The sequence below is a fragment of the Ambystoma mexicanum genome, chromosome 6p (assembly GCF_040938575.1).
Source record: "Ambystoma mexicanum isolate Mex_15411 chromosome 6p, UKY_AmexF1_1, whole genome shotgun sequence".
NCBI classification, from domain to species: Eukaryota; Metazoa; Chordata; class Amphibia; order Caudata; family Ambystomatidae; genus Ambystoma; species Ambystoma mexicanum.
Window position 1 is genome coordinate 1,439,425,396 of NC_090935.1, and position 16,871 is coordinate 1,439,442,266.

The following is a 16,871-nucleotide window of genomic DNA, read 5'->3' on the forward strand; positions in this document are numbered from 1 at the left end:
CAGGCCTTCTTCAGGACATATAAATTTCCTCTATTCGGTAATAATACCATCTTGTAATCCCAGCCTATTTTGTAGAATCTAAAAACATAATGTAAAATTGCAATTGCACACAGGTACTGGTTCGTATATATTTTTCTACAACACACATCAAACACTTATAGCAATCTGGTATTTTTTTATTCTGCCTTTATGCCTGATCACTACAGTAACTCGTGTTTAACTACGAGTTGTAATATTTTATAGTTTTCATGTGATTAATCGCTTGTTAACACTTTAGGCATACACCATAAGCCCTCCAATCCTCTACATTCTTCCGATGTCAATATGAGAAAAACTTCGGCAAATGCTTAATGTAGTTCACAGGAGACTGGATTCTAGTGACCACATGAAGGTGTTTCTTTCCTACAAGCCAATGTAAGAGGAATACATTTCAATGGATCAATTCTCATCAAATCAATTTAGTTTTCATATGTTCACAAATTTTTACCATTTTTGACTTCATAGAATTATCAAATTTTTAAACTTTTTCCGAACAGGTATTGTTACAGATTGTATTTCTTAATTTACAACCACCTATTCTATTGTATTATTATAGTTGATTATCAGTCATTACCTATGTTCACTTATTTCTGTAGCTTTCGCATATTGCAGATGTTCGTTCAGGGGCGACATCCAGCTCAGTATGGGTAGAGTTGTTAGTCGCAGCCACACGGGTTTAGGAGGCTTTCCTGAATGTTATGTCTCTAGTATCAAAAGAGAAAGGCAAGTATGGTGTAAAGGGAGAGGCAAAGATTACTCTTTATTTTCTAAACAACATCCTGTCTATGTTTTAACAAATCTTGCTTATTTTCTTACATCGGTTGGATTTTCTTTCAACACGAATCTGCTGGCATCGAGCAGTGGATGAGGAAAAACATCATTGGTGTGATCCAATCGGAAAACCCTGTTCGGTATCTTCGCCCTTCAAACCGCAAGGTAGCCCGTAATGGTGCTGTTGAGACAGATTCATTACATTGTCTCAGATTTGAAGTACTTTCTATCTCACCTACCGAAGAGTCACCTCTATATTTTAGAGAGATTTTTTTGTAGGTGACCGCGTGTAGAGACATGAGGGTCGTGTCAACAGCACCAAAAATTACGACATACCACATTCTCAATAATGGCCTGGAAAAATGTGGTGTTAAATCCACATTCGAAATGACAGTTCCGAAAGAGCTTACCTTCCAGTCCGTCGAGTCTTTGCTCTAGCGTACTCGCTTAGCGGCTTCCTTTCATGTCCTGCCGCGAGCAGGCATCTCCCTCACCCCCAATATGGTCTGTTCTCTCCTTTTTCCTCTTCTCCCATTAATGGTGCACAATTTCCCCCCCTCACAGCTCCCGTGAGGCACGGGCACCGGTCCTCTCCCCCGTAATGGGATCTTCTGAAGATCCCCACGGAAGAATGCCAGCAACTCTTCTTTGTTGCATCACAGTGTAACCGGCGGCCACAGGATCCTCCTCCTGCTCCTCCTGCGCAGCTAAATAGGGTCAGGTTCTGTCTGGTTTGGTCTGCGGTTGCCGTGCTCCTCATGTCCCCAGGCCGAACTGCGGTACGTTGGGGTCCCACCTTGGCCCTGCCTCTATTGTCACCCAGAGCTCCTCACTGCCTGCTCCTTGGTGTGCAGCGGTAACGCTCTGCCTGGCCTCCGCTTTTGTGTTTGATATTGCAGCTACGACTGCATCAAGCCTCCCCTCCCCCACCTTCAGTCAGGGTTCAATTATTTCATTTTACTATCCTCTGCTCGTGGGCAGTGTAAGTTGTCTCAGGATGGTGGGAAGGCCACTATGCATCTGTGGGCTTGTGGAGCAGTTACCGGCACAACTATTCGATGCTGGGAGCCATCTTGAAGTCCTTCTGAAACTTCTAAAGGGGAATCGTTTAGGATTTTTGTTTAGAACAAAAGCATCAGAGACAGGAGATATTTGGTGGGCATTGTGTCTGAGAGGCATGAATGGTATTCTGCCACATGATCCGCTGAGTCTCCTCCCACATGATCCTCCCTCATAATACCACCCACAGGGTCAGGATCACATAGCAGCTGCCGTCTTCTGGCCATGTGGGAGGAGATCTTTGACGGGGAATCAGTGATGACTCCACAGGAGGCCTGCCTGGTTAAAAAGGGAGAGTGCCTGTCACTCTTGATCGCCCTATACCTGGCGTTCAAAGTGCTGGCCAGTGTTCTCTCTTTTTCCTTGCAGAAACACCTATGATGCACACACAACAATCCAACCCAAGTGAGCGAGAACCGCTGATATTATCTGACCTACTCTAAGAAAAGCCATCGGGAGACCAAAACAAAGCAACACACAGCTTATCGCTCACCGCTCAATGGTGCCTCGCCACAGCATACCCGGAACGCAGAGATCGGCGATTAATAAACATCACAGAGCACCAGCAGAGTGGTGTTGGAAAAGGTGCAGGGCTTAAGACTATTTATGCTGTCCCGTCTGTGTACACCTGGCCCCGGGGTAAAGCCAGATGGAGATTGAGATTGGCCCATGGAGACAGGTGAGCGCTCCAGCCAATGGGGGGGGGAGAAATGCTACAGACAAGGAAGGAGAAGTAAAAAAGGGAGAAAATGAAAGGGTTGTTCAGGGGAGGTCAACGGGTAAGGGGGACACACCAAGAGAACAGGTTGTGGAAGGGCAGCAGAGCGGACCTTAGAGGAAACTAGCAGAGAGAGTTGAAGGTGAGGTATTGGTTGTTGAAATAGAGTGCTATTTGGGTTTGAAAGTGAATGTAAGGTCAGTGCGTCTAATTTGGGAGAGTAGGGGAGTACATGAGTGGGAGAATGAAAGGAGGGTGAGAGTGTGGAGGAGGGTTGGAGTGGAGGATAGTAAAAGGGATTAAGGAGGGGTACAAGTAAGGAGATGGCGTGACGCAGAATAACATCAGAGGCACAGACGAGAGAGAGGGAGAGTAGAAAGAAGGGAAAGGTAGGAAAGAACATCAGGCTCAGGAATACAAGGGCATGCGAGTAGTGCGAGTGAGATCTTGGTTGTTAGAAGGCAGCATTTCCTGTTTTGAAGACAATCATAACTCTTGTGGGACACCAGGCAGGGGTTCACCTTCAAGAACCCGAAGGAACTGAGAAAGATGAGGAGTTGCTTTTAGGACCTCATCTCTAGCCAGTAAGATTTTAGATCGTAGGAGTTCCGATCGCTGGTGACCATCCTGTGAATTAGCGACATCTGGGGATGGGGTGGAGGAAGCCCACGATAAAACGAGAGGCCCTTAGCTGCACCCTCTTTGAAATTATAATAAAAACCCTTGAACTGTTTGATATTTGGTGTGTTCTTGACTATCTGTGACAATTGATGCAAAAACTAAAAAACAATTGATTAAGCAAATTCATGCCTGGTTCTGCCAGTTACTATTCCAAACAGATAGTTTACTTTTTAAACATTTGTGTTACTAATGCTTTGCCTCATAGGTGGCCCTAGCGCCAGCAAATGTGCCAAAATCAACAAACATTAGCTAAACAAATAATTTAATCTGTGGGCATCTTATGCAACAACTCTTAGGATAGATCTCATCTAGCAGAGTCACTTATTGCGTGCAGACAGGAGATTGCCTTCCCCATAGGCCCGTTTTTAACCCTTTACCCTGTAACCAGGAACTGCTTTTTGAATGTGTCCCGGTGTTCGCTATTGGGAAAAAAGAAAAAATCCTGAGTGTAACCATGATTACTTTGCCAGCTGCTACTGTAAGAGTCAGGAATATCTTAAGGGAAACCCTGCCTAACACTGCAGGTTACTCCTCCTTAAGTCCTGACTAGAAGATATATGGGCAAAATCCAGTGGTGGACTGACCTATAGGGAGCTCTGGAAATTTTGCGTTGAGCCTTCGCATCATGGGCCTCTTTTGGGTGGTTAACTATTTTATCTCCACATTTATTTATGGTAAAGGGGTTGGGTTTGCTCACACTGTGCAGTATAGGGCCACTTTCAGAAACATGTGCAGTGCCTCTTTTGGTTCCAAGTCCACCTCTAAAAAAAATCCTAAAAGAGGTTTGCGGTGTAGAGTGATGCAGGGGTGCAAAACCGGTTATGTCGAGTGCAGGCTGTAAGCTGTGTTGTCTGCTATTATGGTTCTATGTGGGCTTTGGCACTGTTAATCGGCTATATACTTGATTTAGCTATTAAAACACTGGATAATATTAGATGATAGCACTGGGATGCCAGGAGAGCTGCTACTCATGTGGCCTGTGTGGTGGGGCTATGTGACTGTGCTAAAGTCGAAGTGGGCCTTAAAATGAAAAAATGTGAATGAGCTAAATATGTAGTGGGACTGGCAGCTTGCGCTCAGTAGCTCTACTGAGGTTAATCCGGACAGGCTAGTGCTAGTGGGCATACATCTGATGTCTGTGCCATGCTTCTAGTGGATCTTAGAATCCCAGCTTGTGTTAGTACGTTCAAGGTTCACATTTGTAAGGTCATTTATCGAGTACTGTGCTTTTTTGTCTGTTGTGGACTTGTCGACAGCCTGCGGTTGAGAACTTTTTTTGTAAAAAAAAAGAAAGCGATCTTTCTCTGTACACAGTCGATTGGGCATTGAGTTCCATAACTTGGTTGATAGAAATGAGGAGGAGGATCCTTCTTAGCATTTTTTATAAAGGCATTGCTCTATTACTTAGACTGGGTTACTGGAGCAAAAAGTTCTAGTTGGCTTGTAGTGGATGAGGGTGCAAATCATGTTCACACTACCACAAAATTTGAAACGGAAGGTTCTTAATACAGCTTTTTTCAGACTACAGCCCTAGTAGTGTATTTGTTTTTATACTAGAAATATGCACGTGTTGTGTTTAGATCTAGGTAAATAAAGTTCAGTAGCATTTCGCAGCTAATGACGAAGGAAAATAAATGCTTTTGTATCGCCCTGATAAGAGCCCTGTGAAGATTGGGGAATACTTAGTTTCGATGAAAATACTGCATTGGAATACAGAGAGAGGGGAAGATCGGATGTGAGGAGGGACACACAGACTGGACACTGCTTAGTTATTTACCCAGCCGGTATCCAGTCTTTTAAAAGACTTTCATTTGAAGTCTGCATTCCGTTAGTGCGCTTTTGGTCGAATATATATATGGGAGTTGGGTATTGGGAGGGTGGAGGCAAGGGAAAGAAAGGGTCGTTATGGGAAAAAAACAGGTTGAATTCAGGTCTACCATAAGTGCACAAATAAAATGCAGAAAGTCTTTCAAAACACTGAGAACCTCCCACTCATGGGTGGTTCTCAGTGTTTTGATCCCTAATCCCTATGGTCATTTCCACCCACTGACTGTCCCTTCCCACTCATACACATCCTCCTGGGCTCTGTTTCAGCTGGAGCTACCACATACCAACATCTTAACCAAGCATACCTTCAGCCACTTGATTTATAAACATAGTGTGTGTCCTGACATCTGTTCTGTGGACAGAATTCAAGTTAAAAACCAGCATTGGCAAATCCAGATCTTTGGGTGTGTGTATATTGTGAAAGCATCATGAAGCAAGACACCAACAACCGACTTAAAGGTCAAAATAAAATACTTTATTAAATCAAATGTCAGGATGGTAGGAGGCCTAACTTGCCCTATGCAAAGGCGGGATTTCCCTACTTGAATGAAACTAAGGAAAATCTGAAAAGAGTTCATATTAAGTCTGTGTTAAAAACCTATACTTGCCCGTACAACTAAAGCTAAACAATATGTGGGGATGTCAATAATAAAAGAAATAGTGTTCAACTCAAAATTGTGAACTTCTTTCAGCTCCCCTTCCCCAGGTGTAAAAGTTCCACAAAAGTTTCAAGATTTCCTTTTTCAACTTCAAGGCAATACGGGTCCAACCAATTCTCAGGGTTTGCTTCCCCAGGTTCCAAGCAACACAGTTAATGAAAGGTCTTGAGGCATCGTTCTCAGGACAAGTGCAGTTCCTTAAGTCTCAGGGTTCGCTTCCCAAATACTTTACCTTCACCACTTATACTTAATTCAGTCTTTTCAAAATGTTTAACTCCAGGTCGAGCTGACATTCTTTCTAGCTCGACACACCAGTTTACTTACATCCGCACGGGTAGTATAGCTCAGTGGCAACGCGCTCGTCTTGGAAGCAAGATGACGCAGAGCAACACAGGTTTGAATCCCAGGTCCACGCTTAGAAACCTCTTTGGTATTAAGCATGTTAAAAATAACCAATTATAATAATTACAATAATTGCTTTTCATTGATTTGTTTCACAATGTCCTTGGTTTTCAGCATTCAGGGCTCACTGGCCTAGGCGCAGCTGTCAGACCACATGATTCACCCATCACTGGTGGCACAACCAGAATCTGTGGGCTTTTCAGCCCACACAGGTTGTTTGGTACTTGCTCTTGTGCATCAAGTCACCTTCACTTAGTTCCTCTTTATCGGCCTCTTGGCTTTATGTGCATATTTACAGTCCTCTGGCTTCTCTTCTCTGCCATCACGTATCGCACACCTATTGCCAGTCTTTGTCCTTGCTGCACTGCATTCACTCATAAACGTTCACGTGTGTGTGTGTGTGTGTGTGTGTGTGTGCGCGCGGTGGGGGGAGGGGTATAAGACCCCACCTTTTTATGGTGCTCTGTCACATTTGTGCCCTTTTCTGTAATTCTTTTTCTCATAGGCACTGGGCTGTCCTATGTTACTTTGTTTGCCCATAAAGTGTTATTCCATTTAGTATTTAATATGCTCAAATTCAAGGTTTCAGTCAATTTGTTTTTTAATGTGCATTCAATATAGTTTACTTCAAATTTCCATTCAGTACGGTATTTAATATGCACTCATGTTGGTTAATTTTAAGTTTCCATTCAGTTCTATATTCAATATGCATCTGTTTTGCTTACTTTCGAGGACTGTTACTTTAAAAAATATATATATATTTATTTATACATTTTCTGTTGTAACAACAAACAATAACAAAACCACTGCTTTCAAGCCCTCCCCCTGGCGATACCACAAACCTTTTTCAAGTCCCTGAACAGAATGGTGAGGAACTTCATATGGCAGGAGAAGAAACCCCGGGTGGCGTGGAGTTTTATGACTGCCCCTTAGGGAGCAGGCAATTTGGGGGTCCCTAACTTCCGAACATACTACAGAGCGGCCCAGCTATGGGTTATTCGAGAATGATTTGGAGGGGACCAGGACAAGATCTGGTGGAAGATGGACAGGGCAGTGGGGGGTAGGCGCTTAGATTAAGTTCTGTGGTGCCCCAGAGAGGACAGACCCCCTAACATGTATAGAAGCCAGATAACTGCCCTGGTGGCAAACACGTGGGACACTGCGGTAAAGAGAGCGGGTATTACATCTTATCCGTCCCCATTCACACCCCTGTTTCGTAATCCACAGTTCACTCCGGGGGTGGAGAAAGGGGCGTTCACTAGGTGGGAAGAAGCTGGCTGCTTGCGAACAGGGTATATGATGGACGGACAGAAGGTCAAGTCCTTCCAACAGTGCAAGCTAATTATGGGCCTGCGGGAGGAGGACAGGTTTAGATATGCACAACTGAGACACTGGTTGCTGGCCCCGGGCATGAAGGCTGCCAGTACTAGGGATCTCACTCCTCTGGAAAAATTCCTGTTGACTAATTCGGGAGATCGCCAAATGATAAGCAAACTATACAAACTGGTCTCCTCATCAATGGGCCAGCCTCAATGGCCTTATACTTGTAGCCCCTGCCAATCTCCAAGGAACAATGGTGGGAAGTATGGCAGAGGATACCCAAGCTAATGAGGGGGATGCAAATCCGGAAGATGTTGACTAGGATGCTCGTGCAATGGCACCTCACTCCAGAGAAACTGAACAGATTTTACCTCTCGACCTCCCGGTCCTTTTGGTGGGGTTGCGCAGAGGTTCGGACTTGGACACACATCTGGTGGACCTGTCCAAAGCTAAGACCCTTCTGGGAGGCTGTAAATGGGGCTATGAATGGGCCACCTACTCCATCCAAGGCGATCACGCCAAATTTGAGGAGGACTGGGAAATGGTTCTAGACTTTCTGTACAAAGAATTCCGTGAGCAATGTTGCCCCCAAAGAATTCGAATTCTGGATGTTCTATAGATCTGTGCCCTACGGTTGACCCTTGAACAATTCAGTCTCGTGGCTACGCAGCGATCCTTGGCAAGGTGGGGTAGAGCGGTGTGCAAGGTTGGGGAAGGGGGTTCTGATGTTACTGTTCCATTATAGAAAAATGTCAAAACAAAGTTTAAAAAAAATAACAAAACCACACAATGATTTACATTATCATCTTACAATATTTGTTCCCAATAGTGCCTCATGAACTACCCAACCTTCCCAAACCTGCCTGTGCATAGTGTCATTAATATGTACTTATCTAATTATACGGCATCTGCTTCTTCCAATGTATCTTGCATAGCTACTTCTCCATTATCACAAGTAAACAAAGTCTGAGCGATCCACTGTTGGATGTCCATTCCTAATTCAAGTTTTTGTTCTCCCAGGGCCTTTTCCCATACTCCGGTTTCTGCTGTTACCCATTTTTCCAAATCTTCCCACCATCTGACAATGCTCTGTTCCTTTGTATCCTTCCACCTCATGGCTATGCTGCGCTTGGCTAGTATGTACATCAAATCCTTGATCTTGTTCAGTGGTTTATTCTCTGCACTCCTCTTATAATGGCCAAGCATGCAAGCCTCCGGGGTTTGTAGCTCAAGTTCGATACCTCCTTGAGCCTCTTTATATGCCACTCCCCTCCAGAATACCTGCACTATTGGGCATCCCCAGAACATGTGTATAAGGCCAGCCTCCCGCGCCCGGCATCTAGAACATTCTTGTTTGCCCGCACCCTTGAATTTTGCAACGGCAGCTGGTGTGAGGTATGCTCTCTGCGTGATGTAAAGTTGTATCAGTTGAAGTCTGGCATTTCTGGAGACCTTATGGTAAAATGGTATATCCTTGCATTCTTTATCTTTGAGGACTATTACTTATTTGTGGTACGACAGGAGCGCCCCGGTGTCAGAGCGCCCTCCCCGGCGGTCACTGGCTTTCTGCGCCTCCTCCTGGCGCTTCTCTCGCTGCTTCCTCTCTGCTTCTGAAGCCGGGAAGACCACCGGTACGAGCCCTGCTCACCCTGTGCACACCAGCAACTTCTATGCTTCTTCGCTGACGCAAGTTGCGTCCTTTCTTCTCCGGTCTTGCTTGCAGCTCCTGCTTCTCGCACTGTATCACGAAGGCTCCCAGCAGACCTGTGGCAAATACATGGCACACTTGTTTTGGGTCCCACAAGTACTCTGGGATATCTGCCGGCGTCCTGGCGCTTTCTCCGGTCCCACCGCAGCTGCTTCCTCTTATAAAGGGTCCCCTGCTGGTCTCTCCCACACAGGCCTTCCCGTTGCTCTCCCTCTGCTGTTCTCTGGCGCGCCTTTTTTATACACCTGCAGCCACTTGACAGGTTGCAGTGGAGATTCTTAATTGGGCTTGCCTAACTATAATTAAACAGACATGCCTGGCCCTCGCAACACTTTGCAGGCATCTTCCTCACCCCAGTACTAAAGTGGTGAAATGATATAGTGTTAATCACTCTTAGTCGCCTCTTCCTCATCTCTGTACTGTCAAGTGTCACGTGGGGAAGTGAGGGGAGCTAGCTTACAGTAGCCATAAAGGTCGGGGGAGGATTAGGTTGGTCGTCAATGGGGAAAGGGGGTACCATGTTTCCCCTGTGTGCACCCAATCCCTAAGGACCCTCCACTCAGGTGATCCTGCCTTGCTTCTCTACCCCCCGAGTCAGGATCCAAAAGTGATGGCCTTTCCTTGGCCACCTGAGAAGAGGATCCAGTGGTAGTGGGAGTGAGGATAATCTCAGGTTTCTCACAATATGTATTAGATAGGCAATTGTCAGGCACTTAAATCATATGCCCAGGCAGTGAGACCATTTTCCAGCTGTTGCCAATACCATTAAGACAGTGCTTGATGCCTATACAAAAGCCAAAACTGTTTGTTTTGCGAATAATTGTTGTTGTTTTACAGTCCACATAGGTCAAGCACCTAATTTTGGATTTTAAGATCCGATACATGCCGATGCACTGTACGAATTGCCATTTCTTGTTCAGTATGTGATGTGGTTTGCTAGAAATCTACTTTATAAACATTTGGTGCAGTGAGTTTCTGGTTTCCAACATCTTCTGGCAGCACCGCTACAACAAAAATTCTACCCAGCCATGAAATGGTATTTAACTCTTTAAATAATTAAAATTATCTAAATTATATACTGGGAGGATTGCTGGGATATGAAAAGTGTTTTACCCAGATTCAAAGAATTCTGCAAGAGTATTCTAAACACATATATTGAAATGGTGTAAAAAAAAAAATAAATCCAGAATTGTACAGCAAATTATTTTTCCTCGTTTCTACTGAGGATTAATGTACTTTGCAGGCTTTATTATTTTTTTAACATGTTTATTGGCTTAAAAAAAATAGAAATCTGTAAAATTTTCGCCGAAAAGTTTTACGAATTTGGGATTAACCATTTACATTTCTTCTTCATTCCTCTTCTCTCTTGCTAACAATTTCACAATTCATTTCTATTCAATATAACTTATTATATACAGTTAAATAGGTTCACAGCTTTTACAACTTTGCATCAGCAAATTCACACTTTCCATTAACTTCATTCATTTGTTCAATTTCTCAAAATTGCTTCTACCAATTTCAACATCTCTATGCAGATAGTTACACATTCACCCGTTACAACTCTGTCCCACCAAGTCTGGTCTAGATCTACGCAATTTTCTCGCTGGACTTTTTGCAGATGCTTAGTTCACAAATGTTTTAGTATAGGACACTTCATCACCCCGTGGGGTAGAGATTCTACATCTCTACAGAAACGGCATCTATCCAGAGTTATCATCTTTCTCTCGAGTGCAATTTCATAAGTTGGCAAAATGTTCAGTCTCACATGAATCGGCAGATCTCGATAATAGGGCGAGGGGAATTTTTTCAGGCAGTTAGGAAGGTTATTAAGTCCCCTTTTCTCTAGTTCTCTTACTAGTCTCAGACGGTCACGGTTTCTTTCCTCTATTCTTCTAATCCAGTCATCTATTATTTTCCTCTTGATCATCATAGGATTAATAATCAGTTCTTCTTTACTTAGATTCTGGGCATACATTATATCTGAGATTTTTGTGCACCAATTTTGCATTGTTTTATCTTTTACATTTTTGTCTTGAAGAATATCAAGCAGTGATTTCTTTCCTTGGAGTAATGATTTTCTATATAGGGCAATGGATTTCCACAGTACCATGCTTTGTAATGACTGGAGCTTTAATTCTTCACTAATGACAGCCATTTTTAAGCATTTTGGGAGATTCAAGCACTTCCTCCAAAACAATCCTTCTAAGAGTGACCAGATAGACCAAGACAGACAAACCATACCTTCTGCTCCATATGTCCAAATAGCAGCTACCTTTTGTCGGTAGAAAGTCCATAGTGGAATCACAGACAATTTACTGTATTGCTGATGGATTCGCCTTCCTTGTGCTGCTAGGTTCTTAGTTTTATTTCTTAGGAATTGATAATGACCCGCATTAACATTTTTGTTGATGTTCAATCCCAAGTAGACTGATATTAACAATTTCCAATTTCTCGTTATTGATCCACCAATTCTGATTTTTCAAATTTGGTAATCTAGCAGGTCTCAATTGTAAGAGCTTTGACTTGGAGATATTGATTTTCATTTAATTTCTACAAAGATATTTGTAGAAGCACTGGAGTCGACGTTGCATACCTATTGGCGTGAGATCGATAAAGACAATATCGTTGGCGTAGAGGATCCAGGGGATTAATTTGCCATTTACTCTAGGGGGAAATGAACGATTTGTACTTTGTGAAGTTCCTAAATCAGAGATGTATAGGCTGAATAGGAATGCAGCTAAAGCGCAGCACTGTTTCAGACCGCGGTAACTTGGAATTTTCTTTGATAGTACTCCCGCATTGGTCAGTCTTATTCGGACTGAGGTATTAGAATAAAGGGCTTGCATAGCTTCAATTAAGTCACACAGGCAATTCCAGTTCTTAAGCTTTTTCCATAACTTATTACAGTTCACGCAATCAAAGGCCTTTTCTAGATCTAGGAAGGCTGTGTATATTCTAGAGTTACTTTCAAGAGATTTGATTTTCAGGATTCCAGTAGAAAGATGTTGAGAGGTTCCTATCCCCTTGACAAAACCTGTGTCATGGTCGTCCAGGATCTGCGCACTAGTGGCCCAAGCTGTTAAATCTCGAAGCAAAATTGTGGCAAAAATGTTGCCAATAGAGTCAAGGAGAGCAATAGGGTGATAATTATTGGGATCCGTTCGATCTCCTTTTTTATGGATAGGTACTATCAGTGCTTCACGCCAAGAATCTGGTATGCACTTAGTGGTTAGGACCTGTTGAAAGATTTGCAATAGCAACTTACTCCATTTCTCTGGATCTTTTTTAAGGGGAGAGTTTGAAATCCCATCAGGTCCTGCAGCCCTCGTTGCGCTGAGTTGGGTTATTCTTAGTCTGATATCATCTTGATCAATACTCCTCTTCCAAACAGTTGATAGCTTGGTGGTTTGGCTATTTCGTGCTTCAGGTAGTAGTTGTTCTTTGCTTTTTAACTTCTGTTTCCTGATTGATAGGTCATCTATTGTTGCTTCATGCTTGTGTAGTATGTAACACTGTGTACTCCCTTTTATTCACCTCAAAAGGTTAAAGTATACCAGTTTGTGACTATGGATAGCATTCAGATCTCGGATAATCCAATATGCATTTTTCTTCAGTCAAAAATGTCTTTAAAAGCCTGGGTTTGTCTTTTTCACTTCAGCATCGCCTCCTTGAATGTATTATATTTTATCAGGCTAACGTAAAATATTGTTTTCACTCAAGCCAGAGGGACCAAATTTATGGGAGAATTTATCTTTCTATGTGAGTTTGAGTGAGCAGTTCTGCATCATTTTATTCTCTCGTTTTCCATCTGCTTGCAAATGTGTATTTAAAGTGTTTTCAAATGACTCCTTGAAATAATTGTCTTTTCTTTTAGAGCACAACCCGGGCAGTCCTCTTATTTCAACACAGGACCAGGACCTGCTTTCTCAACTCCAACCTTTGGAAATTCAAGTGGTTACAGTCCACCACAAACAAGCTCTGGCACAAGGACAGCTTCAGGTACCATGCGAGCGCTGGCCAGCATCCATATTACCACTTAATTGCAAGCGTTCTCCATTGTATGGTTGAGCAACAAAACATGATGAAAGTGTATTTTTTTAAATTACATGTTTGATGAAATTTTTATTGTTCAGACAATTTCACATTTTGCCTTTCGTCTGGTGCACGCTGCTCTATAAATATGGATAAAAATGCTAGCAGTGCAAACATGTGTGATGGAAGTGATTCAGGGCTGGGCAGCTCACCCTAAAGTTGGCAGAATCCACAGACCCACTGGTAGGTATTGGATGAGCATGCAAACAAATGAAGCATGTATTGTACTGCAAGTTTTGGTGAAAGTTTGCAGACCGCCGAGGAAATGGTGTTCGCGATCTTAATTGAATCAGAGATTTCTTACCCATCAACTTCTGCTTCTTCACCTGGCCTCTTAAAAGCCCTACTTCTTAGGTAATCTTCTTTTCACTTGTCTAATTGTTCTTGCTCATTTACTTCACGTATGGGGCCTTCAGGTTGATTTTTCTGCTCAATGATTTCCTTTGCCCCTTCCGCTGCAGGATCTTTAGAAAGATCGCATTGACCGCTCATCTTGTTGCAGAGGCCTCGCTGGCCTGAGAGAGAGTTATTCAGAAGAGCCAGAATCCCGGAGCTCATCATCCCACAAGTCTATCTTCTTGCTCGCTAACACACGCCTTGAGAAAGATCCCTTTTGGGTTGAAACACATGTCAGCTTTTGTGTGTTAATGAACCACCGCTAAACTCTTAACTCAAGTTACACAACCTCTCATTGTTTGCTTGATATACTCGCGCTGATTCAAACAACCAAATTATTAGATCTCAAAGCACCCATTTGAATGTGGTTCTTACACATATTCCCCTTTAACTCACCGGGACGGAAGAGCACCGTCTCCTAAGAACCCCTGAGCAACAGCAGGACCCACTCCAAACTACCATGACCAGCGCAGTGATTGGTTTATTCTAGTGCTCTACCCCCCCAACTTGACATTTCACATCATACACATAAACATTTACATTTCGCTTACCTCATGCTCCCACCTTCAGCATGCCGCACGACAGAAAGGCCCAACCACAAGCAGAGCGCGTTGGCTGGCAGAAAAGAGGACTACTGTCCCGTCCATGTCTTCTATGCCAACAGCGCAATGATGAGGCGGTGGGATACACCTACAGCTGCTGGCCTTTTATCATTGTGCTCTGTTCATTCTGCAGAGCCCATAGTGCTCCACATTGAAAAAAGAAAAAAAACATAGCAGGGTGTGCACCCGTACTTCGAATCACACAGCACAGTCAACCTGGAAGTTGTATACTGTTGTCTGCCACTTAAGCGAGGGGGCGGTGCTTCCACCCATAGATACAAGTCACCACTGGTTAGGTGGCATTATGAGTGCTGCCTAGAAGTCAAAACCATTGGCAAGGGCAGTGAAGATAAGAGAGATGGTATGCGAATAGGGTCAAAGAGCATATGGGTGTTTCACTTTTTACCCTCTTGTGGCCATTCTAGGCCCTACAGCCATTCCTACCGGCTTCCTAGCCATCTATTTCCAAACACACCCCTGGGATATCTGAGCTATTACTAAGCATTGGCCTGAAAGGTAATGATTTTCTTACAGTTTCTGATGTAAATAACTTGTCCACTTGATGTGTAAGCAAATGTGTGTTCTTGCACCACATTGCACCACATTACTGTTAAAAACGAACATTGACAAAACCAACAGTTTTGGCTTTGGACGAGGTATTATGAAGGCATCTGCCGGGTATTGCCGTTATATGCCCAGGTAATCGCACCATTCCCAGATGTTTTCATCTTATGGCAATATGAACAGAGAGGATCTCCAATAACAAGGGAACACAATGGAGCACAAAACTAACATATAACAAAGGATGTTCCTGACAGGTTCAAGTTATGTGTTTTTCAGTACTTATTCAGCTGATAGCTTAAACAAAGTGAATCATTTAGATAAACATATGTATTTTTTTATATCACCAGTCAAACAAACCTCAATTGTGCCTAATATTGGTAGCACATATAATACAACATTCAAAGAAACATATATAAAGAAAATATATTTTTTTTATTTTTGAAAAAAGTACACAAATATAGCCAGTTGTTGGCTTCCTACATAAGAAATATTTACACAAATGAGTAAACATATATAAACAAATCTACAAATATAGACAAAATACATTCAGTATTGTTAAAACAGAGAACAAACAATATAGAGGAGGAAGAAAGCAGCAAAAACAATTGGCAAAGCAAAAAAAACACGTATTCTGTTATAGGTCTTTATCCATCCAAGTTACACAGAGAACACTAGTTCTGATAAAGATCTTAGCTTATCCATGCAATTGTCTGTGCATAAGTTGAAAAAATGTGGCAGACCATAACCTACTGACCCTTACTAGCTCAGGGGTATAGTTGGTAAACTTAATTATGACAAATCAATGTTAGTCTTTTTTTCACAAAAAAGCTAAATGAAAAGTTATGCAACAGGAAAAGATACTGTGCATAGAGCCTAACTCGGGCAAAAGAAACAAAAAAAACAAAAAAGCACAACACTCTGTGTAGCAAACTAAAAGTAATGCAACCACATATTTTAGTAGAACAAAAAAACATTGGAGGTTATGTCACAGGTTAGAATGATGTACTAATGTACACAAATGATTTTGGTAAGAAAAAAACCCGTAGGGTTATGTGATGTACTACGCCTTCCGCTGGTGAGCGTGGGGGGCTGCGTCCACTGGTCACAGGTACATATGCACCTATGCATAGGGCGAGGCACAATTGGTGTTTCGGTGGTGTATAGACAGATGAGGACCACCTTCTTCAGGAAATTCGATCTTAAATTCAGCCCCTACAAAAGCAATCCGATGTAATCCCATTATATTGAGTTATTTCAAAAAAATATTGTGAGATTCACTATGAGGTAATGGTTTGAAAGGTGAAAAAGGAGTATCAACAAATGGTAAAAAAACACACCAGGCAGACACCCCTTTAAGGTAGCAGGCGGGCCCCCTACAATCAATCCCTGGACTAATGCCCAAAAGGCCATAGGCACCGTGCAGCAGTGATAAAGAATACCACAAAAAACGAATAGGTGAATGAATAAAAAGATTTAGAATAAATAAGGGTAAATGTAGGCACCTAGGATAGAAATGAGTGTGAGCCAAAACATCCATATTTAATGATTAATGAAGGTTGATCCTCAACGGCCCTATGAAGAGGAGCCAAGTTCATACCTAGATTATTATTGAAGATGCCTCCTGTACAGACATTTCAAAGTCACGTCACTATGACTAGAACACAGGTTAGTGTTGCCGCCTCTGTAGTATGCAGGCAGCTCTACAACAAAATGAGTAACATAAGGAATTCAAACACACATATATGGTTATAGGAATATAGAAATCAAAATTCACAGAAGTGAACAAACTTGTGGTGCGTGGAACGTTCATGTGTAACGGAGCGCCGTAAGAATCCGGCACTAGTTGGGCAGAGGACAGAAATATTTCAGAGCCTGCGCTAGCAATCTGAATGCGCGATCAGTGCAGTTGCTAGGAACATAGATAGAACCATCTGTTTCGCTCAAGCAGGAAACAGCAAAGAAGACTGCGTATGAGCAGCATACAGGGCAATGCTTACCTACAGTGTGCTTCCGAGGGGAAAACTACGGCGATG

The 16,871-nt window shown here is 42.8% G+C and overlaps 1 protein-coding gene across 3 annotated transcripts in view; it reads left to right on the top strand.

Annotated features, from left to right (window-relative positions):
- Nucleotides 1-16,871, top strand: part of SARAF (store-operated calcium entry associated regulatory factor) — a 258,605-nt gene that overhangs the window by 200,848 nt on the left and 40,886 nt on the right. For all 3 annotated transcript variants that reach the window (XM_069626165.1, XM_069626166.1, XM_069626167.1), the window contains exon 5: nucleotides 13,059-13,183. In XM_069626165.1, the coding sequence (XP_069482266.1) occupies nucleotides 13,059-13,183 (125 nt within the window). The remainder of the gene's footprint in view (nucleotides 1-13,058; nucleotides 13,184-16,871) is intronic.